This window comes from Rhinolophus sinicus, linkage group LG03 (assembly GCF_036562045.2).
Source record: "Rhinolophus sinicus isolate RSC01 linkage group LG03, ASM3656204v1, whole genome shotgun sequence".
NCBI lineage: Eukaryota > Metazoa > Chordata > Mammalia > Chiroptera > Rhinolophidae > Rhinolophus > Rhinolophus sinicus.
The window spans coordinates 73,421,865-73,445,513 of NC_133753.1; the positions used below are offsets into that span (position 1 = coordinate 73,421,865).

Consider the following 23,649-nt stretch of genomic DNA (forward strand, 5'->3'; position numbering starts at 1 on the left):
TTGAACACTACCTTTTAAAAAATTGGCATTTCGCTAACTAGGAGCGAGATTACGTATCTTTTCATATATTTAGCAATTTGGATTTTGTTGTTGTTGTGAACTCCCGTTGGTGTCCTGCACAGGGCGTTAAGCAGAGGATGGGTTCACCTATGTAATAAGAGTGACCCAAGTGCCTGGAAAATCCTAGGTCCTGATGCAACCTGATGAACAGAATAGACAAGGTTCCTGACCTCTCAGAACTGAGTGTCTTGCCGACGAAGCTGGTTGAGACAACAAAGAAGAAAACAAATGTATCAATACACGTTTTGATAAGTTCTATGAAAGGAAAGAAGGGATACTGTGACAGGGAAAGCACGGGGCTCTCCTTTTGGTGTGGTGCTCAGGGAAGGAAGACCTTTCTGAGAAGACATTTAAGTGGACACTTAATAGACAAGAAATGATCAGCCACGTGAAGAGTTGGGATAAGAAGTATTTTTGGCATCAGTGACAGCATACATGTATGTGAAGATTTTCAGGTGCACAAAAGCCTGGCATGTTTGAAGAACTGAATGATGGCCAGGCCAGTTAAACCTAGTGAGTAACGAGGTGGGGGTTATTCAGGGTCCTGACTGAGATCAGGAGCATACATCACTACAGGGCTAAGCAAACCTGCGTACTGTATTCAAGGCTTTCTTTTCTTAGAGAAAAACCGTACATTGAAATTTAGGCCAATGTCTTTTGTGGGTTTGCTTGTGGAATTAAGGCTCGCGGGGACTCTTAGAAGCTGACATCTGTTGCTAGGCATGACTACTATCAGATCATTCCTCACAAAGAAGGATGGGTTTGACCGGCTTCCAAACATAGTGTCATGGAGGGTCTCTGGTCCTTCTCCCCACACATGAATGCAGGATATGGTGAGGCCAAAAAGGAACACCCATGGAGCCATAGATGGGGGAGTCATACCACTATAGTTTCGCTGGTGGCTGGGTTGGAGGCACAGGAAGCAGGAGCCACGGGATCCGCAGCCTGCCATCCGCTTCTCTGCCAACCAACCAACCTCCTAGCATAGCCATGGCAGTTATATCAGTGGATAATGGCTAACCGGTAACAGCTGATGGCCAACTAGTCACAGCTGATGGCCATCTACTACCCAAGCCAGCACCTTTCCACATGAGGCCAAGAGAATGGAAACTGCTCTCTTTGAAAATTCTGGTGGGCACCATACCGTGCTCGCTGCACCATGTGTCATGCAGAGTCTCTGATTCCGTTTCCTGTGTCTTGCCCGGCCGCCGGTGAGCCTGGGGTGCAAGGGGACCCGTCGCTGGGGTGCTGGCGGATGTTTGCTTTTGTGTCTCGACCAGCCGCCAGTGAGAATATAGTGGTATGAACCGCCTATCCATGGCTCCGTTGGTGTGCATTTTTGGCCTCACCATATCCTGCGTTCTGGTGCCGGGAGCGGGAGCTGAGACCCCACATTACATGGAGATTTGGTGTTTCCCCCTGACTGCCCCTTCCTGTCGCTCACAGTCTGAAAGGATGATGTACATTGGAGGTAACTGCTATCCCTTACGTGGCAACATCAGCCTCCTTCTGCCTTTCATCCACTTCCATTCATGTCAGGGGGGAGGAACCGAATAGGGAAATAGAATCAAGACCCAAAGGAAGCACAGTGGGGAGGAGCGTGGTTCCCACTCCCTTCCTCCTTGCAGGGTCCCCAAGCTCTCATCTAACATAGGGGCTGAGTAGTAAGCGCACGAGGGCAGCCGTGTGTGTGTGTGTGTGTGTGTGTGTGTGTGTGTGTGTGTGTGTGACCCACCATGGAGAATCCGGAAGAGCCCAGAGGAATGCACACATGAGTAGGTGGCTTAGAGTAGCTCAGCATTATGCTTGAGGGGACACAGTTATGCCGCCCTTTCTGCTGCTATTTCCACAGGGAAAGTGAGGCCAGGTGAAGCCCCCCAAAGGGGACTAAGGAGCTGCCTGCCCAGGTCTCCCCTCGTTGGGGTAATAATACTGCTCCCACTGAGTGGAGCTGAAGAGTATCGCATCTTGCCTGTGTCTGAAAGAATGTCCTCAGACCACATCCCTCACTCAGTATCCTGTCTCTCAGGAATGACTGACTAATTATCGTTCCTTTCTACTTGGTGAATTCCCAAGACTTTGGCCATTTCTGTGACCCTCCCCATGTTAATCTCATGTTAGGACAGCCAGACACTGTAAGAACCTGAATGTCCCTCTGTCCAGCTCCTGTATGTGGGGAAGGAATGATCTCCCTGACTGGTTTCTGAAATTTTGTTTTGTTTGTTTTCAACAGGTCTTCCCAGTTGAGCGGAGACCAGTTTCTCCATCAGGATGTCTGAGCTGTCAGGAGTTACGTGTGGTCCTGGGCGAGCTGTGTCCAGGCCAACCTACCCTGCACGTTGCTCTCCCTTTGCCCCTGGAATCGGCATCTTTTCCCTGCGGAGTTGCCAGCTGTCCCCTGCCCTGAGCAGGTTGGGACTGTCTCTAACTAATTATTGCCTTTGTTCTACTTCCCATGATGATGAGTGACATCAACCTGTCTGTGGAGGATCCTTTTTCTTGGGAGAGAGGGAAGGGGGTAATGATACCATCTAGTACTACAGAGTGGGACCTGTAGGGGAAGAGGGTGGTAGATAAAGGAGTCTCTTAGGCATTGGGTGGGGATAGCTGAAAACTAAGGTTTTTAATGAGCATCCACACCTCTTCAGCATTTGGTACTTCCCAGAGCCCTTTCACATTCCACATTTCACTTCAGTCAACAGGACTCTGAGGCAGGAAATGTGCAGATTATTTTCCTTTGAAACATGAAGAACCATTTACAGAAAAATTATGTAATTTGCCTGAGGACAAAAAGCTAATGACAAAGCCAGGGGGTTCTCTGCTAGGAAGGATTCTAGTTAATTTACTTTTTAAAAAGAAATTTGCCTGACTTGCAGTTTGTTAAAACATAGTGCGTAGTGCAATTTTTAGAGGCGTAGTTTGTAATTTGGGGTAGGGCGGGTCCACTATTATAACTAGCCTGACTTCTTGCCTGGACAGTCCTTTGCAAATGACCTATTTCCCAAATAATGTTGAGCTTACTTGGATATCATAAATAATAGCACCATGACAACTCTGGGAGCATAGTATGCTGACAGGATCGTTTTCCTGGGGTCTTCTTTTCTTCTTGTAGCTGACTGTCTAAAGATGCTTCCGGGAAAGATGTGCTATCACTGATTCACATGTTCGTGAGGTATTGTTTAGTTTGATTTTCTCTTAGGGTAATTTTTCACTTTGGGTTCAAGCTCAATTTGTGGAATAAATGGTTCCTTTTAAGTTTCTCTCAATTTAAGTCATCTAAGGATAGTTTGAGAAGCAGCATTTGGAATCACACTAAAACATCTGTACACCAACCTTGAACTTCTTTTTAAAAGAGGGGCATGAATTACTGACCAAAAAACATATCAAATAATCTCCCAGGCCATAGAACCATTTATTTCAGTTCCCATAGTTGATGACACAGACATTGAGGCCAATTTCTCTCACTCTTCACTCTTGTGAAATTAGTCTTTTTGGAAATTTCCTCCAGAAAATGGTCTGTAGGCCAAGAGCTTCTTCTTTATCCCAGAGCTGAAATACATGAAATGTGCAGGATCTATGTCCCTGGGGCATAAAAATGGCCAAAGAGGTCTGTATATGTTTGCTCATGAGACAGGTGCCAACATGGATTTAAGAGAAACACATCCATTCTTTTAGCCAGCATCTGTCTGGCAGCATCGCAAGCCTGTAAGGTTTACTTCTATATTTTGGATCCAGCCCAGAGAAGGCGCCTGCTGTCAAGCTGACACACATTGAGCTCTATGTGTCAGTCACAGGGCTAAAGGCTTTCAGTTAATTATTTCATTGGATCCTTACGATCACCTGTGAAGTAGATAACCACTCCCAGTTTAAAGCTAAGAAAGCAGGCACTTGTCTGAAGAAACCCACCTAATAAGAAAGGAGCTGGAATTTGAAGTGGGGCAGGGCAGGCCGTCCTGGGACCACTCTTATTGACCACAATGCAATGCTGCTCCAGTAAACCACACCAGAGGGCACCCTGCTCACGTCCACTCCAGTTAAAGGTGTGTGTTTTATTGTTCCTTCTGGGGGTGGGCATGGGGGTAGGGGACAGTTCACAAATTATTTTTTCCCCACAGTTTCTTTCTGTCCAAATGCCAAGGCTTCTTCAATATTGGAAAGTTCAGACCAATGTAAACGGGTCCACCAGTATCAGTCACTAATTCCGGGTCAAAACGAGCAAAACTACCCGAGGAAGCCACTGTATTATGAATAAAAAACATGTTCAATAGTAGGAACCAGATTTTCCTTACTGAGGCAGTAAACGAAAGGATTGGTTTTAAGAAAAACTTATAGAACGTTTCAGGGTTCAATCGCCAAGGATGTGGTATTATAATTAAACAGAGCATCTGGCACTCATGGTCAGAACATGTAAAAGGAATTTTCTTTAGAAATTGTGAAGGATCCTAGCCGTGTTTAGATCTCAGGGTAAAGCTGAAAACTCATGGGCTTGTCTTTCTTTTCTCCATGTCATCTGACAAATATTGAGTGCCAAAGCAATTGGGATACAATGTCATAGGGAAAAGGTTCATATCTAATGTTGACAAGCGACACCTGTGACTTGTGGGACCGGCAATTCCTGTCTAGCCTTTGACACATCCAAGTATGGATGTGTGACAGGGCCAGGCTCCATTTAAACAGGCATCCTTGAGATGGTTGAGTGCATGAAGAAAAAAACGTATGTTCTATAAAAAAAAAGAAAATCTTCATTCCATCAGAGAGAATCAATAGTATTTAAAATGTCTATCAGACACAATGTGAGAGCAGTGACAACACAGCCTCAGCAGCTGACTCAGAATCTCTTACTTAGGTGTATCCACTGGTTCCTATGGGACTCAGGGAGGCAAGGCAGCTTCACCCATCAGCCCAAGTCCAGCGGTGCCAGGGGGATGGACCACGGAAGCAGACACCCCCCTCCCACCCCTGGAAGACCCGCGATGCCCAGGACCATGACTTTATCAGCAGAAAGAAGAAAACGTGGCAGAAAACTTCAGGGGTGGGAGCATGGGTGGGAAGTAAAACTATGATTCAGGAAATCCTGAGGCTCCAGATGATGTTCAAGGGAGAAAATATAATGGGAGTCAAGGCAGAAGGTTACATTACAGCCGTCATGGAGCTTAAATGCACATTATATCTGATTTCCTTGATAGCTTTTAATTTGCTGGTTTAAATCTAGTATGCATCTGGGGCGCCTGGTGCCCCACCATCCGGGGCCTGCTGGAGTCATTTTTTTTTTATTCTTTGCAAAAGACAAGATGACCAGAGACACCAAGAAGGGAAATTTGGGAGTAAACTGTGTGCATTTCTAAAAGCTCCCCAAGTGATGGACTACAGTCAGGATGGAGGAACTGCCCTAAGCTGCTATAAAGCAGCACTTTATGTGTAGGTAATACCATAGAAGGGCAGCTAATGAAGGATTTAAGAAGAATCAGAAACCAAGAAAGGCAGGGAGGGGAGAAAGGTGAATGCTCAAAAGGTTGGGGGTGGGAGAGGTATAAATGGACATCAGTTTTGTGTCAGGCTGGCTCTGGCTATACAACATCTTTTCCTGTGTAATTTCTGGATTTTCAAAAAGCAAACCAAAAGAAAATCAATCTTTTGCACAATCTTGTTAAAAGAGGACTGTTAGCGCATTCACATTTAGAGAAATAAAGTGAGGCTTGCTTTGTGCAGAGGTAAATTGGGTTCCTGGACACAATTCCACCATGGGGGCACTGTTCCTGCACACCAACAGACAATTCTCAGATACCAGCAGGGTGTCAGAGAACTCAATTCTGACACTATCTACTGGAGATATAGCCTCAGATTCCATAGGTGAAGGAAGGGTTCAGCCCTACAAGACTGCTTCCCCGCAACACACATTTCAGATACCAGATGCAAGCCAAGGTTACCTATGCTTCTGACCAAATGGCCACAGATTGGAGGTTTGAGTGAACCCCTCCAACTCAGAATACGAATCGTAAATTCAGGTTGTCACCTGTACTTCTGACCAACTGGCTATAAATAAGAGGTTCCTACAACCCCTCCTTGGGTTTGATTAATTTGCGAGAAAGGTTCACAGAACTCAGAGACATATGTTACTTTCTAGATCACTGGTTTATTGCAAAAGGATGTAACTCAGGAACAGCCAGATGGAAGAAATCCACAGGCAAGGTATGTGGAAGGGGCTCAGAGCTCCCATGCCCTTTCCAGGCACCCATTCTCCCCATAGCTTCCATGTGTTGGAAGCTCTCTGAACCTCATCCTCTTTGGTTTCTATGGAGACTCTATCACATGGTCATGATTGATTAATCATTGGCCAATGGCGGCTGATTCAACCTCCAGCCCCTGTTCCCTCCCTGGAGGTGTGAGGGTGCTGGGGTTAAAAGTTCCAAACCTTTGATCATGTGGTTGGTTCCACTGGAAACCAGAAACCCATCCTTAGGTGCTTTCCAAAAGTCAGCTCATTAACATAAGACACCTTTCCCATTCTCAACACTTAGGAAATTCTGAGTTCTAGGAACTATGAGCCAGGAATTTCTCAGGCCTCAAGTCTACATTTCTCATGCACTGATAATGGCTCACATGAGGCATTTTCCGGTTTCACTGACCCCTGAAAATACTGTCACCTGCCTAGCCATATCCAGAAGGGCAAGAAGATACCACAAAGTGACTTCGGGGGCTTCCAGGAGCACAGCTAGGTCCTTTTCTTGATTCCAGGTGTGTGCACGCACATGTGAGTGTGTGTACGTGTGTCCAGCTACCTCCCAGGCTCGCCCAAGGCAGGTGAAGAGGCACACAGGACAATGTCAATAGGAAATAATGAAACTGAGGGTCCTCATGACTTTGATTTGATTTGTGACTATAGCTTTAGAAATCATTTTTTATTATTCTCTCTCTCTCTCACACACACACACACCCACACACACACATCCTTCAGGGACCAAACCTTTCCCCTTGATAATCCTTAATTTCTGAGGCAAAAGACAATAGCTTGGACCCAACTAATGGTCACAGGGTCCAGACCTCTGACAGGCTACAGACAACATCTTGACCTAAGTTATGTTTCAGCTCCTGAGCTCTAAGTTGGAACGACCCCCTGGCTACTTTCCCATGAAACCAGACAGAAGGACACCACAGCTGACCTCATGGCTGTCCTCAAGACCTGAAGAAATGATTTGTTATCCTTACATCACCTCCGACCAAACAGCTCCTAATATGATCCCGAACCACTAAACCCACTGTGTCCTGTGATTTTGTCCTATATAATCTGTAATCTACACGCCATCGCAGAGTTGGGTCTTTCAGAGCATGAGTTCACCCATGCTTCTATTGGCCAATTCTGTAATAAACTACTTCCTTTTGTCATTGCAAACTCCTGCTCATGCATTTCTTTAGGCCAGTGTACACCGGTATACGGACTCATATTGGGGTTTGATAACAATAACACTCACATATTTGCATTTTTTTGAAACTTATTTCTGGTATTTTTCTCTATCCTACCCTTACCCTTAATCTACTTGTTTAAGCAGAGAACGATTATGATGTCTATAGATTTTCCCTAAGCATGTTCTCATTGAGAGCAAGGGGAAAAGGCACCGCTGATTTTTCTGAAAACACTTATATTAGTCTTTCCATAAAAACTGAGAGTTGGTTGTAGTGTAATTGCTAATAAAAATTATATTAACAAAAGATCTTTGCAAGGCAATTGGTTTATAATTAGTTCACAAGAACTGGTACCTTTAACTACATAATTAAGTTAAGGCCGGGGCCTCAGCTAACCAAACTATCTCTCTATCCGTTTCTTTTCTCTGAAAAGTGGAGACTGCATTCCTCCTTTCCACTTGCAGTTCTCCCAGGAAATATTTCAAAGTCCTGACTGCTATAGTGTCCCTGCCAACCCAGAGATGGCTATTATGCCACAGTAGTCACCTAAGTCAGTTCCCCTGAAAATAAATGGGGCGATGCAATAAATTGCATTTGCTTTTCCATAAAAATAAATCAACATAATTTGACCAAGTGCTCTTTCCAATTTAACAGGATATGAAAGTAGTCTGCTGAATGAGAACACATGCTTTAATAAGTACTTTAGTTGAGCCCATCACTAACATCAGCAGAAAGGTAACTATTAATCGGCTTAATTGCTTCACCCATGAGAAGAAAAAAATGAACTTTTGCTGCATAGAATCTCATAGTGCTAAGCAACTTTATCACAATGCTAATAATCCTAGTTCTTCGGTCTCCTGTAGGCACACAAGATCTTCCCATTAGCATCAAAAGCGCAATGATGCCTACCTATTCGGTAATGTTTTATAGATTTCACAAATAACTGAGAGAGACAAGCTTTCATCACAGTTAAAATATTTAATGACAAAATTAGATTTTGCTGTAATAGTGAATCATGAGCAGGTGTTACTTGTCTCTGAAAGAAACAAAAATTATATGTGACATCTTAGAGAACTTCGGAAGAATTACTAACTGTACAATAGACATCAGCAGTGTCACAATTCTAAAAATTAAAAAAGAAATCTATCGTTAATACCCCATATTTAGGGCATTCTGTAAATATTTTTACATAAATGCACAACCTTTGCTAGCCACCAAAGTAGAATTAAGACAGATTTCACTGTAATTTGAAGTCTAACACATATCTTTATTTTTTGAGAGCTTAAAAAAAGTTAACTACTGATCTTGTTACAGTTTACAAATACATTCTTTAATATGAAACATTAACCTGAATAACTGTATACTTCCTGTACACAGAGATCTAATAATACTAGTGAAGAATACTACGGCTACATTCCAGGAAGAAGTGATAATACCGGTAAATTTCTTTTCTTTATGCGTTGTCAATACAATTTCCTTCACAGAAATGTAATGTCCTGAAAACTCATTGTGAAGTGCAGAAATGAAACAGCAATTAAATGTCTTCTAGCAAGTTCAACCAAATGAATTGGTCCCAAATAATGTGAGTCATTTTAGCAATTATTTCTTGGTTAGCTTGTATTAGTATTTTGTATCACAGCACCTTCTACATAAAGGATAGCAAAGAACTTCACGTAGGTCGTCACAGGGCTCCCGTGCAGAGGTCAGGAGGTCGAGGAAGGGCAGGGATGGCTGTTCTGGCCTCTCTGTAGGAAGGAGCCTTATGTAACACTTTGACACTGGGAGGTCAAGGGCATGACCCTGGCCCGGAAGCATATCAAAAGAGGAAACTAATAAATATTTAGATGGGCTTTCTTCTAATCCAGGCTATTTCCAATAAGACTTCAGTCTAAAAGGATAAAAAGAGAGTGCAGAAAGAGGGCAAGATGTGGAATACTTATATTTATGAAGAGTAACTATCAGAATTCCACCAGGGAGGAGGCATCTCCAATTTCACAGTATGCATATGACCTCATCCTCTGCTACTTTAGAAGCAGCTCTGCAAACACTGTTGTTAGATAGTTGGTAACAGATCATATTTTTGAGTTTGGCCTATTGTCAGGGTTTTTAGATTTACCCTTTCAATTATTTATACCAACTATGTACCTCTGAAGCTAGAATCCTGGTTGGGAAGATGAATATCTCTCTCTCTCTCTCTCTCTCTCTCTCTCTCTGTGTGTGTGTGTGTGTGTGTTTTGAACTGAGGTCTGCAAACAAAACCTATTTGGAGTGATATTTTGGGCTTTTCTTAGAAATCATAAATGTTTCTCATGGCAGTCACCACATAGGGAGTTTCTTGTTTCTTTAAACTTTATAGACACCAAAAGAAAAGTAAACTAAAATTGTAGTAAGCTTATATGGTTTACCATGTAAATTTTAGAGTTTTCTTGAATTGGATCATCTACCTAAGAGGATTCAGAAATCTCTTCAGCAAACTCCATTTTCCCTTTCATATGGACTTTCTAAGGTAATTTTTACCCCCCAATAGCCCAACTTTCCATCTTCCTGGGAATGCTGTATCAGGAGAACTTAAGCTATTCAAATCAGCATAAATAATCCAAAAGTCATCTTACATTGCTATGTAAGAAGCTATAACACACATGAACTCAACTGGCACAATGGATAGGAAGGAACAGAGAGCGTCCTGAAGATTCTGGCAGCTTAAAAATCAATGTGCTGCAGTGGGAGGCTGGCAATGTGTCTGTACGTGCAGCTTATCTCCTGTTCCAAGAAGACAAAGCATGGGTTTTATATTTAGCATTTTAACCCTCAAAGAAACAAATTCCCAGACTCTACACCCAAGCACTATCTTGAGTAATACAAAATCAGGTGTGCGAACCAACATTTTTCAATCTGACTGCAGTGTAAAGGCTTCATGACTGTGCTGCTTTCTGCCTGAGCTGGCAAGCTGCAATTGCCATGGAATACAATTTGTCAAGAAACCCACACTTTAAATTACATTAAATAAATAGGCAGCAATAATAACATCAAAACTTCCAAAAATCAGATACTAAGAATCTAAAGGCCATTTCCCAAGGACATTGTGAGGCTGTCCCTAAAGTAGACATCACTTTGTAAAAAGAAAAGAAAAAAGATTTTAAATGTAGTATCTTTTGGTATAATTTACACAGACCTTTATCTGGTCAAATCAATTCTTGATTAAAAAAGTCCAAGCTCTTTTCAATACCAGCTACTGGAATTTGAGACAATGACAAAAGAAGCAGCCATGAATGCACAGAGGTTTTTAAATAGGCTTTTTTCCCTTAGGCCTTTAATTTCAATTTTTTATCCTTCATATGATAATTCCAAATAATCAGCCTGGAAACAAGTAGCGAAAAGTATTTGAACTGTAGCTCAGAATGGAGATTTCTATCTGTGATTCTGATTTGTTGGTTTGAATGCTGGTGATGGCTCATGCAAAAGAGTACTGTATAAAAAGCAAAATCTAAGAATGCTGTTTCCCCTGATAAATCCAATTGTTTTCCATAATACAGACTTATGTCTTGGGATAGAATCTTAACCTTCAAATTAAGAGTAGGTAGGAGACTGAGTGAAACGGATCACTGCTTGACTTTTATTTCCAACCAGGAACAATAACATCTGATGTCACTACATTAAAATGTCTTCCTGTTTAATATCAGGAAAAAGAAATACATGATGCCAGCTCAGTATGTCATTTGGTCCAAATTTCATATTCAAACTACCAAGAAAAAAAAAAAAAGAACTAAAAAAAATGGAAAACACATATAAACATACACATATACACAGTGGGAAAACCAAACCAGAATGAAGCTGGTGCTACTGCAGCATTCTTAGCAGGATCATTAGGGAAATGTATAAACACAACATCTTTTCTTTCATATTAACATCTGAAAAGAAAAAACAAAAAACCTAAATGTCCATATATCGGAAAAAAGAAGCAAGTGGAGGTCCGGAATTCTTGTAAAAACTGCTGAACAAACTCGTCCATTTCTCTGACGAAGGTCACCAGGAGAGGCAGTTTTTCAACATTTGTGCTTCATGGCAAGCTAAGGAGAAAGAGGTGCGAGAACAGGAAGATGTTATTAGCGCAGGGAGAATTCGCTGTGCTACTCCTTCCCTACGTCCACGATAGGAAGCAGCGCCAACACTCTGCTTGCTGGTCCATGGCACCATTACTATGCACAGTGGCGTCTAGTAAATGTGCAGCGTTCTCCCACATTGTTCACGAAACGGGACAGTGCTGTGCGGTGTTCCTTCATTGCACTGATGGAACACACGGAAAAGCCCATGCACAGGCAAAATGAGTGACCTACCCTAGGAACAGGTGGGGGTAGAAGAGCAATGGCCTCTGGGCTCCCAGGCGACTAGTTATCCAGGAAACTCAACACTCCTCAGATGGAAGCATTTACTGACATCTCATAAAGTATTAAATACCAACAACTGTAGAGAAACCATCTGCAATAATCTACTCAGTATCCAGCCTGGACATTCAACCAAGTCAAGGGCACTTGACTAAACTGTGTTATGGATGACGGCTGAACAATAGACCAAGCCCAGACCTCGATTTACTGCTCGCCCACTGGTATTTGGAAAATGTGGTATATTGAAATGTTAGATCTTTATAAACGGAAACATCAAATACCACTGCATCCTTCAACAGCTTCCCAGGCCCAGCTGGAACCCCTGATATTATATGTAAGGAAATGTGTGCAGGTACAGAACATAAAAATCTGACATTGCTTTCCTTAGCCAGATCCTTTCCATGGAGCTCATACACTGAGGTGAACGAGAAGGCCGAGTTGAGGCTGAATTGTAATTCCTCATGTGTCCAGAGTCTGATGATATGAGGGAGTCATCCCTGAGGTTGGGGCGGGAGTGACAGGGGGTAGGCGGCAGGGTTCTGCGCTTGACAATGTGTTTTGAGCAAAGAGCAGGAGATGCTCTGTGGGCAGTAACTTTGTAGAAAGCCCTGTCATTGGCATCATGACCAGGTTCCGATCCCTTGAAGAAGTAGCGAGTGGAATCCCACTGATTCCACCAAGATTTCAGTGGTTCATTTCTCCAGCATAACCCAGGGCAATCCTAGGCTCCTCTTCCCCTTCTTGATGTCTTCAACAAAGAAGTTATAACCTGGGGCTGCCACCTCAGCTAGGCTACCCCCAAAAGCGGCACCAACATTTCTCTAGAAGCTGGTGCAGCGGGGCGGAGTCAGCATGTGATGGAGCGGGGACGTGGACCTAGCCCCATGCTGCTACACTAATCTCTGCCTGGGAAACCTCGGCTGACGGTGCTCCTGGCACCTCTGCCTGGTGAAGACAGCCTAAGTGAAGACCTCCACAGGCCGTCTGCAGCGCTGACACAGACCGCCAGTGAACTGTCACAGTGTTTGTGAAGTCCTGAGTATGTCCAAGCTGTGCACTAAGTGCTGTGCGTTTTTGCCACGAAGGGTGGAGCTGACGAGTAACTCCTGACCTCAAAGAGTTAGTAGTTTGGGAAACATGGCAGGTGGAAATGGCAGAGCCAGGGCTCTCCCTCAGATCTGTCCCACTCCCTGGCCACACCCGGAACCCCTCTGCTGTGTGGCCCCACTTCTTGCTCTGTCTCAAGTTTTTATGCATCATTTAAGCACTGGGGACCATTCAAATCAACACAGAGCTGTTAAATGTTGTGCATAATGAATAACAATCATAAATATTTGATCAGTGCTGCTGTCCTGTTATTCACTGAGCTCTTAACCTTCAACTCATGGGCTTGTGCCAATTCACACAGTCATTAGTCTTCAGCAGTTACTGCTGCTCACGCCAGGCCCTGGTTACCACTACAGTGCGTCTGGAATGGCGTGAAGGGGAGGCCCAGCCAGGCGGGGTGTGGCCAGCTCGGCTTCACAGAAATACAACTGGATCAGACATTCTGCTGTTTGAGGTATTTTTGCAGAAAGTGGAATCATTTCCATGCTACCTAAGTGTTTTATTTTTATTTTTATTTTAATTCCATGGGTGTTAAGAGCTTTAGAATATGGAAGGCTGGGTACTGTTGCTTCCCTGCTACAAATCTGTTGTATGACCTTGAGCTTTAAAGTCACAAGTGCTCTGTACCTCATGTCTATAAATATCATCTCCAACTCAAATGCTTATGGATCAATTTAGAACTCAGAGTTCCCACAGAAGAGGAGTTTAAAATTTCCTTTTGATCCATTTTGTTTTCTTAATATCTCATGGAAAGCTTTCTCTTTCAAAGCTGTGTAAACTACTTCACCTTAATAACAATAATAATAACAATGATAATAAATCATTAATCATACTGAGGGGATTCTTTAAGAGGCCTGGACTCTTGAGGTCCTTTCTGCCTCAGAGACCCAAAGGAAGCACACAGAGCCAGGATAGAGGCAGCCATTCCGGGCCAGTGAGAGAAATGCCACTTCCTACTCCCTCCCCCACAAATGTGGGCTTGTGCAGACCAGGGGAGCTCACTGTCCCTTTCAGGGAGAAATGTCATCTGAGGATGCCTACATGTGGGTCCTGCTCTCGCCTGCTGACTCACCGCCTGTGGCGGGTGGCAGAGTGCCGCACACACTGCAGCGCTGTGCTTTTTGGGGCAGGGGAAAGTGAGCAGGCCTGCTCAGTGGCTGAGTTGCACTTTCCTAGGGGTTGAGACTGTGCCAAGCCCACAGCTCAGGAAGGAACCACGCTTCCTCAAGCCAGGCTGAACTGAGCTAGGGGAGTGGGGGTGCAGGAGCATTTTCCATCTGCTCTACAGGAGACAAGCGCCCACATATTTTGATGGCAGGGTCATGTAAAGGTGATCCACTCACTAACATACCTGGATCATTGCAGGAGTCCTGGGGAAAGTTAGAAAGTGGGAGATTCTTTTCTACTGCAATCTAGAAAGGTGGGCCATACTCTCTAGCTGAAGTTACATGCCCTTGCAACCAGGAAACATGGAAGAACTGTCACCTGGAATTGATATTCTCTGTTCAGGGCTCTAACATGTGCACTGAGGCTAGCCCATTCTTTATAAGTCAACACAGCCACGTTTGTGTGGGGGGAGCAGAAGGCCTGGCTTCCATCTCTGAACTGTCTCCTCACCAGCAGGCCTGGTGGGGGCTCGGCCAGTGAAAGACTTCTTCATGGTCAGCCTACACCAGTGGGTTCAAACCAGGAAGTCCTAGTCGCTGGGAAAATAGCCACACCTTCTCTAAAGAGGTCAGTCTCCTCATTAGGAGTTCTGCCAATGTTGGTGATTCATAAACACATATCCCAGTTTTAAAAAAATGACAAGTCTGGCTCTGACAGTGTCTCTCTCACACTCCCTTGAACGCACTAAGAGACACTAGCAGCTCCTCCCCCTCCCTCTCAGAACACCTACAGGAGAAGAATTCACTGGCTGGCAGCGATCCTCCTATTGGTCAAAGCATAAGGCCCCTTTGCCTTTGGTGGATGGATCCTGTTTCAAGGGCTGCTCTGTGTTTAGAAAGCATCAGCATTTAGCAGAAGGCCCTCCCACCCCTTTTGGAGGGCACAACATCTTCCCCTCCAACCCCTCCCATCCCTGTGTTAGGATGTTCAATCACATTTCTGCAAGCCCCCATCCACCCCAACTGTGTTCCTTATGTGACTGAATAGGGTAGGTTCAGCAGAAACTATTTCTATGAAAATAATTGTGACTGATATTAATTTAGATTTATATGTGCCAGGCATAGTGCTAATAGATTTATAGGTTTGAATTCAATCAATTCTCTCAATACCCTAGAAGATATGTACTATTATTAATCAGGCATATTTTACCGATGAGGAAACTGGGGCATAGAGAAATTAAGCACGTGCCCAAGGTCACCGAGGTGGTAAATCAATCACAAGGTCTTAACTATCATACCATACTGCCTTCCCAACTACTTAGCAAACTTTGCCACAGTATCAGGGAAACAGAATTCTGGCCATCTGGTTAGGTTGTCCAGTGCAGTGTTTGCACAAGCTCCTCTGAGGGGGACGCCTACATGGATGACCTCCAGGCATTGTCTACTCCATCTTAGGAAGAGCGATTTCACAGACTTCCTTGGTAACCTGGTTTACGGTTTAATCATTAACTGGAGCTCTTGTTTTTAGCAGAATTTTGTCAGTGCACCATTGATTGCTCAGTTCTGGTAAGGCATGAAAGAGAACTGCCTGTGTGATCACACTTCCCAGACCTGAAGACAATGACAAATGATTCCCTTTAGGCTTCTTCTTCCCAAATCAACACTGAAATGTTTCACCAGACTTCCTCTGTCCATCCCCCATTTAAGTCACTAGAGTTACTGTTTTTCATAAATGAAGTTGGGGATGGAATCCTACCATTCCCACCTCATCACTATTTTTGTATAATGAAGGCTGAAGGAGGGACAAAGGGATGCCATCTTGTTCCCTCTGCAACAACCATGGCAAGCAGAGGCTATGGCCTCCAGCAGGGCTGCCTGCAGTTTCAGACAGATCTGGGTCCCCCAATGGGCGCCCAAAGCAGCAGTGCAGTAAGACCCTGTCCTGAGAGAGAACTGATGACGTAGTGAGACAGGTCTGTGCAAAGGGGATGCAGGAAGGGAAAGCAGGAAGCATCCACTCGGATTTGGATCCGCAGTCTGGCCCGAGCCTGAGCTCTGGGAGAGGCCAGCTTGGCTCAGCCGGGGAGATATTTCTTGTTATTTTTCAGGTGGTGCACTTTTGTTTCCTCAACAGAAGTGGGGTTTTCTGTTGAAGCAAATTAATTTGCCCCCACTCCCCCAAAGGTCACCTGAAGAGTGTATCAGTAGGGCCAGACCATGAGTCCGAGATGCCAACAGTTATCAGCGGAAGTTGTTTCTGGAAACCTAAATGTGAATCACTAGCCAGAGAAGAACTGCCCTTTGATCTGAAGCACAAGAACAGCAGTAAATCCTCTTTATCGCCTGACCGACAGGGCTCTCTTCCCTTTGGTTTGTGACTTGCTTAGAGGGCTGGCTGCCAATAAAAACTCCCCCTTCCCCTTCTGAAAGGTGTATTCTTAGAAGTGTGTGAAAGTGGATGTGTGGACTCATGGTCACAGTCACGTGGGAAATGCTTTTCTCTGGGTTCACAGGTGGGAGGGAACCATGCAGGCAGCTCTGCACTAGTCATGTCAGCCTTAGAGGTCTGCAGCCCTTCGCAGAGGGGAGACTAGGGTAGAGGGTGTGCTATACCCTGGAACTAGAGCTTGCTTTTCAAATAGTGAAAAGAACACAGGATGCTGAGCTCATGACCGGAAAGGGACAGTAAGGAAAAGTAAGCATGAGCAACCCAAAGTCTTCTTTCAAGCACTGGCCAAGGGAGGAGGGATATTCTGGGACCTCACCTCTTCCCTGCCCCCATACTGTTCCCTGAAACCTGAGCCTTAAACTTCTGGGCAGGAATTAAAGATGGTCCAAAGGTCTAAGGTCAGAGATGGGGATGTAGACATCAGACAGGAGACATGCAAAGAAACAGGTACAGGAAGGAATCTTTCATGACTCTGGTACTTTCTAAGTAGCAGATGGAAATTGTACAAAGTGGGGGGAAAAGGCTTGATTTTGTATCTGCCATCATGGAAAACATACTGAAATAAAGTTTCTTGGCACTGAAGCTCCCTGATGACCCACAGCTGAGACCTCTGCCATCCTGCAGGACCCACCTTGTGTGCAGTTTCTGCAAACTGCTGGGCGCTGTTCTTCATGTCCTCTGTCTTCTCCTCTGCTCGGCCTAGTCGCTCCCCACGCTCGTTCAAGGCCTGGCTCGCTTTCTGTACGGCACTGGTCACGCTATCGGCTGCTGAATGAAGGATGCTGTTTCCTGAAGGAGGACAGCAACAGTATCAGAAGCTGGCTTGACTGACCTACAGTGACGGACCCCTGCCAGGGGTGAGCACCCTGTAAGAGCAAGGCTGGGCACACTATAGAAAGCCCTCGGGGGTCTAGGAATCAAGTCAACCTTTCTTCTGGTTGGGTCTGACTGACTCGCTTGTAGGAAGAACACTCATTGACCCGGCAGGTCCTGGGTAAATACTGAAAGCTTCTTTCACATCCTCACCAACACACCACTCAAGTCCATTCTCCTGGCATTCTGCTTGGGGAGGCTTGAAAGAACCGGGTCCACCTGGGTTTAGTTCTTGGCTTGCAAAGGTGAATGGAAATTCTGACAAGTTCAGAGATGTAGGCAAGTTCAATGAGGTGTATCTGGATGTTACATGCATTTCCTCTTGACTTGGGATTTAGGTGAATAACCACAGGAAAACTGGGGGCAGGACTTTTCCAGATATAATGCTCCATATTCCTTTCAACTCTTCCTTTTTAGTGCTTCATCCCTAAATGTATGGCTCCAGGTAAGAAGCTCTGAGTCAACCTCCAGAGTAGATGTATCAGCTCCCACCCTTGAATCCTGAGCTGTGGTTTGGTTGGTTGGGTCCCTTGCCTCTGATCTCTAGTATGTGAAATATGGGGCCTCAGCACCTCACTTGGCCAGCAGGTAGGAAACAGTGAACCAGTCCAAGAAGAAACTTAGCATCCGAGATTCATGAGGGATGACATGAGAAACTTGAAAACCATCATGTTTCAAAGGCTTGTGTATCCCTGATATCCTTTGTGCCAGGACTGGGAAACAGAATTCAACAGGGAAGAACTGACACATGCCTCACTCACTGAGAACGAGCAACTCGCAAAATGACAACAAAAGGAAATTTATAGCTGTATTTTGTTAACACTGAGTGGAAGATATTTAATGGCATTTTATGTAATAGCTTTATCTCTTTGAATAAGTTTATTACATCATTTAACTTTGTACCTGGGATGGATATATCTAGCCACAGACAGCTTTTAATAGAACGTAATTTCCTCTGGTCTCAGCTGCAAAGGTTTCCTAATTTCTCCTCTGTGGGAACAGTCTGTGGTTTGTGGAAAAGAATGTCAGGCAAAGAAAGAAAGGGGCTGGCTCAGAGGAAGCACTTCATAAAATGTTTACCATGTTTCTTTTTTAGGGTAGATTTCAAGGGCTTCCACTATGCACTAAAGGAAGGAGAATGGGGTTAATTTAGTATTATTAGTCAGTTGCATCAAGCAGTTATAACCAGCCAAGACAAATTGACACAGATTAACAGGGACCAGAGGAGACGAGGCTCTGGAGAAACCTGGTTGAATGCAACGGTTGGAATGGAAAGTCTAGGGCTTCAGAACAGATTTAGGAGGAGGAATCTTGGTCTGCTTTGCTTTCACATCATACTCATGACTGTGATGACAGCTTATCACCACTGCCCATCATTTGAATAGCATTTTGCAATCATAAAGCACCTTCACAAATATTATCTCATTTGATTGCCATGAAAATTCTACTGAGAAGGCTGAGGCTAGTTGAGGTTAAGTGGCTTGCACAAGATTATGTCACTAGAGATGTGACATGGCTACCATGAGAACCTGGTTTTCCAATGATGTTTCCTTAGTCTGCACCTTCCTCTTTGCAGATATGGTGTCAGTCCTGGGAAGCAATCACTATGCCAGAATTGTGAGCAGACTAGCACAGACAGGTTTTGACAGGTTATTTCCCAAGGTCATGCCTGACTGTTTCTGCCCTCAAGGCATTCCTCTTGGTAAATGAAGAGTTATTGCCCATGCTGCATTGCAAGTCAGGGGCTCTCAAGGAGGAAGAGAGCGATGCGATGCAATAGGAAGATGGAGACGGCACTGGAAGGTGCACAGGAGTGGGGGGAGGACCTAAGAAAATCTCCTCCCTTTCCTTCTTTTTTCTACCTCCCCACAGCTTGGCCACCAGAGGCTAGGGATAAGATGGGACAGGGAACCTGCAACTTCACAGCTAGGAATGTCTGCATTAAAGCAAAGGGATTTCAGGATTAGCTCTCATAAAATTAAGAGGGTATATAACCAGGACTTGTCTTTTCTCACTGGAATTGACCCTCGTGATAGTCTCAAAGTTTAAAGAACAAGACAAACAAATGAGAAACAAAAACTCATAGACACAGACAACAGTTTAGTGGTTACCAGAGGGTAAGAGGGGAGGGGGGTGGTAGATGAGGGTAAAGGGGATCAAATATATGATGATGGAAGGAGACCTTACTCTGGGTGGTGAATACACAATGGAATTTATAGATGATGTAATACAGAATTGTACATCTGAAATCTATGTAACTTTACTAACAATTGTCACCCCAATAAACTTTAATTAAATAAAAAAAAGTTTAGACACATCTGTGCTTCTCAAATGAACCTGCTATGCATAAACCATACTGCTTTCTTGTCATGACTTCCTTAAATGTAACCTTGTACATGATATCAGGTAACACTGCCCTGGCTTTATATGATACTATTTAACCAATAGTCATTATAATTAAAAGAGAACCAAATGTTATAATTAAAAGAGGGAACCAGAGGCTGTCTTCACTATTCAAAGATCACACTGCTGACCACTGTCAATAGAAAATCCATCTTTAGTGATTTCCAGGCATCAGGATGGACTTGAACAAATCTCATTGCCTCAGCTGAAATGACCTCTCCTGGTTTCAATTCTACCCATATTTCAGGCCCAGTGAAAAGTCCTATAACCTTTATCAAGCTTTAGGACAATTCCATTCTTTCCTTTGCCTCAACTCTGAGAGAACTGTCTCTATCCTTTTTGGGCATGTCATCAAATACAGTCATGGGATACACTTCTACCTCATTCTTCACCTGTAGATGCAATGACTTCCCAGAGGGATTATAAATTCCATGAGGGTACCACTTCACTTGCGTGACCATTCTCTAAATCTTGAATTTTCCCCTCTTGACTTAGGCTTCCTGCTTGCTTACTTTCTTCTCTCTGGGATCCTCTTCAGATGCTGTAATTCCAGGATTCCATCCTTGGCCATCTTGAAGTCATCTTGAAATCAGTATGTCTAAACCTGGCTCCATTACCTTTCCCTTCACACCTGTTTTTCCTTTGGGGTCCCCTGCTCAGTGACTAACCCCACTATCTGTCCAGCTCTTCAATTCAGAAGTGTGGGAATCCAGTCTAGATTACACCCTCACTTTTACCCCATCCAACTAAAGGTCACCCCCTACACAGCTCTCTGCCCTCTGCTGTCCTCACTGTCTCGCATTGATCCATTCCCTCCAGTCTTCAGAGTTACAGTGACCACCTTTTGTCTAACTGTCCCCACACCTCTTCTGGTCCACCTTCCACATTTCTATAGTAAAGTTTTTAAAAGGAAAATCGGTCACCACCCCCCACTACTTCAAGATAAAACAGAGACTTGTGCTCTGCTTCTCTCCGCTCACTCTCAGGACCCAATCCATTTTCCCTCCTACCTTGCATTCCCTACTCCCACGCCTTGCCAAAGTACCTACATCTTCACAGATGGGACATGTGCCATATTTATTTTACCTATATGCCTTTGTACTTACCGTTACCTCTGTCTGGAACTCTGCTTCTCATCTTAGTCTCCCACTCACTCCTAAGTGCGTCAACACACTTCAGACCTCTTTCCAAGGAAACCTTGTCATGTCTAGCCCATCCTACCTGTTCCGGTCCTCAATACAACAAACACATTATCTTGTGTCTGTTTCAAATTGTATATTTATTTACCTGCATATAATTGTTGGATATATAGTGTGAACTTCTTGATGGCAGAAACTGTCTTTCTCACTTCTGTATTCCCAATACATGGCACACAGTAGACATTTAAAAAATATTGGTTGACTTAGAGGCAGGAAGGATATATTATCCCTCTTATGATTTCTTCGTGCCTTAGCAGAAAGTTGGACACACAATTGATGCTGTCACATGACCTAACTAAGTCCTGAAATTCTAAATTTGCCAAATAACAAAGGGTTTATTAGTCTGTGTTTAGTGAAGTTAATCAGCTCCTTTAGAGATTGTGTCAAGACTAATGAATTCAGTCAACAACAAAATGTAAAAAAGGAAATATTTTTGCTATAGCAAAAGTAAAAGGGGAGTTTACTAAAAAGATTGTTGTTACTAGCCTTAAAATAAACAACTGTGAGGTATAAAAATAACAGAAGTTAAATAGCTTAATAAATCCAATACAAAAGTGACAGTTGCCTGAATGTTTACTATTTCTAGGCACTGACTAAAATCTGCTCTTCACAACAACCTTACGTGATGGGCATATCATCAATCCCATTTTTGTAGATGGGAGAAGCAAATGTAGAGACGTTTAGCAATGTGCTAAGGATTACACAGCAAATGCATAGCAGAGCTAAGTGTTGAACCCAGGAAGTCCAGCTCCACAGCCAGTTCTCTTACTCACTGTGTTAATTGGCTCCCCATGGGAATTTTCTTGTACTGAGATTAATGACACAGTCTGCATTGACTCTATGGAATAAGACTTCAGTATAGTAGTTCCTAACGAATTTCTTAAAATCATAATAATACTGAAGCTTTTAGCCCTCGTTCTATAAGCACTGGATTTAAATGTACATTTAAAAGCCAAAAAAAAAAAAAAAATCATAATAATACAAGACAAAACATCCTGTTCTTATTATAAGTTAAAAAACTTACTGTAGAAAATTGAGAATACAGAGTACCAAAAAAAGGCAATAAAATCATGTAATATTCAGTTGGTTGGAGATAACCACAATTTACATTCATGGTACATTTTATCATAGCAATTTTTCTGAATATGCTTTTCTAAAACATGGTTGAGATCATACTGTACCTATTTAGTTCTATATCCCATTGTGGGTACCTTCCCATGTCACAAAAAATTGTTTGAAAATACTGTTTATAATGGCCACACTACATTATTGTAACTTATTCAGTTATTACCCATTTCGGTATTTGGTGTGTTTCCAAAAGTCTTACTTTTTAAAAAGAGGTTGCAGTTACCTTCTTGCACTTACTCACACGTGCGTGTGCATGTGTGCACGTGCACACACACACACACACACACACACACACACACACACACAATCTTTGCCTACAGCTCTGAAAATTCCTAGAGGTGAAACTGGTTCAAAGGACATATACATTTTTGAGGCTCATGGTGCATGCTGAAAATTGCTTCCCTGAAAGATTTGTTCAACATTCAGAACTATTCATTTGAATGCATACTACGTGCCAGGCTCAGTTACGTTGCAACAACTGTCAGAATGACTTTGAGGGAGTGATTTATCTTCTCTGATCTTCAATGCCCTCATCTGTGAAATGAGAGTCATGCCATCCACCTCATGTGGCTGTGGTGGAAATGAAGACGAACATGTAAATAAAGAGCCTGGAGGTGCTGAACGCATGTGTGTCCTTCTACCTCCCTAAAACCACATTTGCTCTCTAGGAACTTTGGGAAAATGGCACAGTCCCACCCAGTGTCATTGCTTGTGTCTCTCACGTCTTTCTGTCTTGTGGCTAAGTGTCCTGAGGCTCTCAGAAGACACTTCTTAGATGTCTTGTGTACCTGCTGTGTGTAGCTCAGTGTGTGGCTTAGAGAGGGAACTGAACATATACTCATTAAATCAAGGCATGCTTTGTAAATAGGATGCCTGACTCAAAAGTTGGGGCCTATCATATCACGCTGAGTTAAATCTAGAAATAAAACGATCTCCTAAGGCAGATAGAACAGTAATTCTCTCTAAATAGACAGGAAGCATATTAATACCCAAATTTATTCATGCAGTCTGAGAAGAGGCTCTCAAACACAGTAAATAAAATGGACTACCTTTTGAATTATAGTCTCTGGAGAGTACAGCAGAGACCATTCTTACTTCATTGATGCTGCATTCACAGAAGTTCCATTCAACATGTGTTTTTAAAAATATATATGCTGGCATCTTTTATTCTAAATGATTCAGAAGACTTTGAGAGAGCAACTTGAGATAAAGCTATAACATTGTATTCAGTCACTGTTTAAAAACACAAAAAATACTTAAATGTGTAGAAAAATGAGGGGGAAAGAGTAAAATATATTAACAAGTAACAACAAAAGAGAAAAAAGAGGAGGACAGATTATTACAAGTACACAAAACATGTCCATAGCTCAAATATCAGCATAATTTCTTTTGGTCATCCTAGACTTCAGGTTGTATCTTGGTAATCAAAGTGCCTAATTCTATAGCTAGTAAAGAGGCAATTTAAATAGAATTTTCAGCAGCTACTTCCTATATCAAATACATATGTAGATATTTGAAATGCAAAATACTCATCCTGTTTG

At 43.3% G+C, this 23,649-nt stretch overlaps 1 protein-coding gene across 2 annotated transcripts in view; it reads right to left on the reverse strand.

Annotated features, from left to right (window-relative positions):
- Window positions 1–8,419: 8,419 nt before the first annotated feature.
- Window positions 8,420–23,649, reverse strand: part of STXBP6 (syntaxin binding protein 6) — a 236,163-nt gene continuing 220,933 nt past the window's right edge. For both annotated transcript variants that reach the window (XM_074328106.1, XM_019718447.2), the window contains exons 5-6: window positions 17,137–17,294; window positions 8,420–11,528 (exon numbers count right to left, since the gene is read on the reverse strand). In XM_074328106.1, coding sequence (XP_074184207.1) covers window positions 11,505–11,528; window positions 17,137–17,294 — 182 coding nt within the window. In that variant the 3' untranslated portion in view covers window positions 8,420–11,504. The remainder of the gene's footprint in view (window positions 11,529–17,136; window positions 17,295–23,649) is intronic.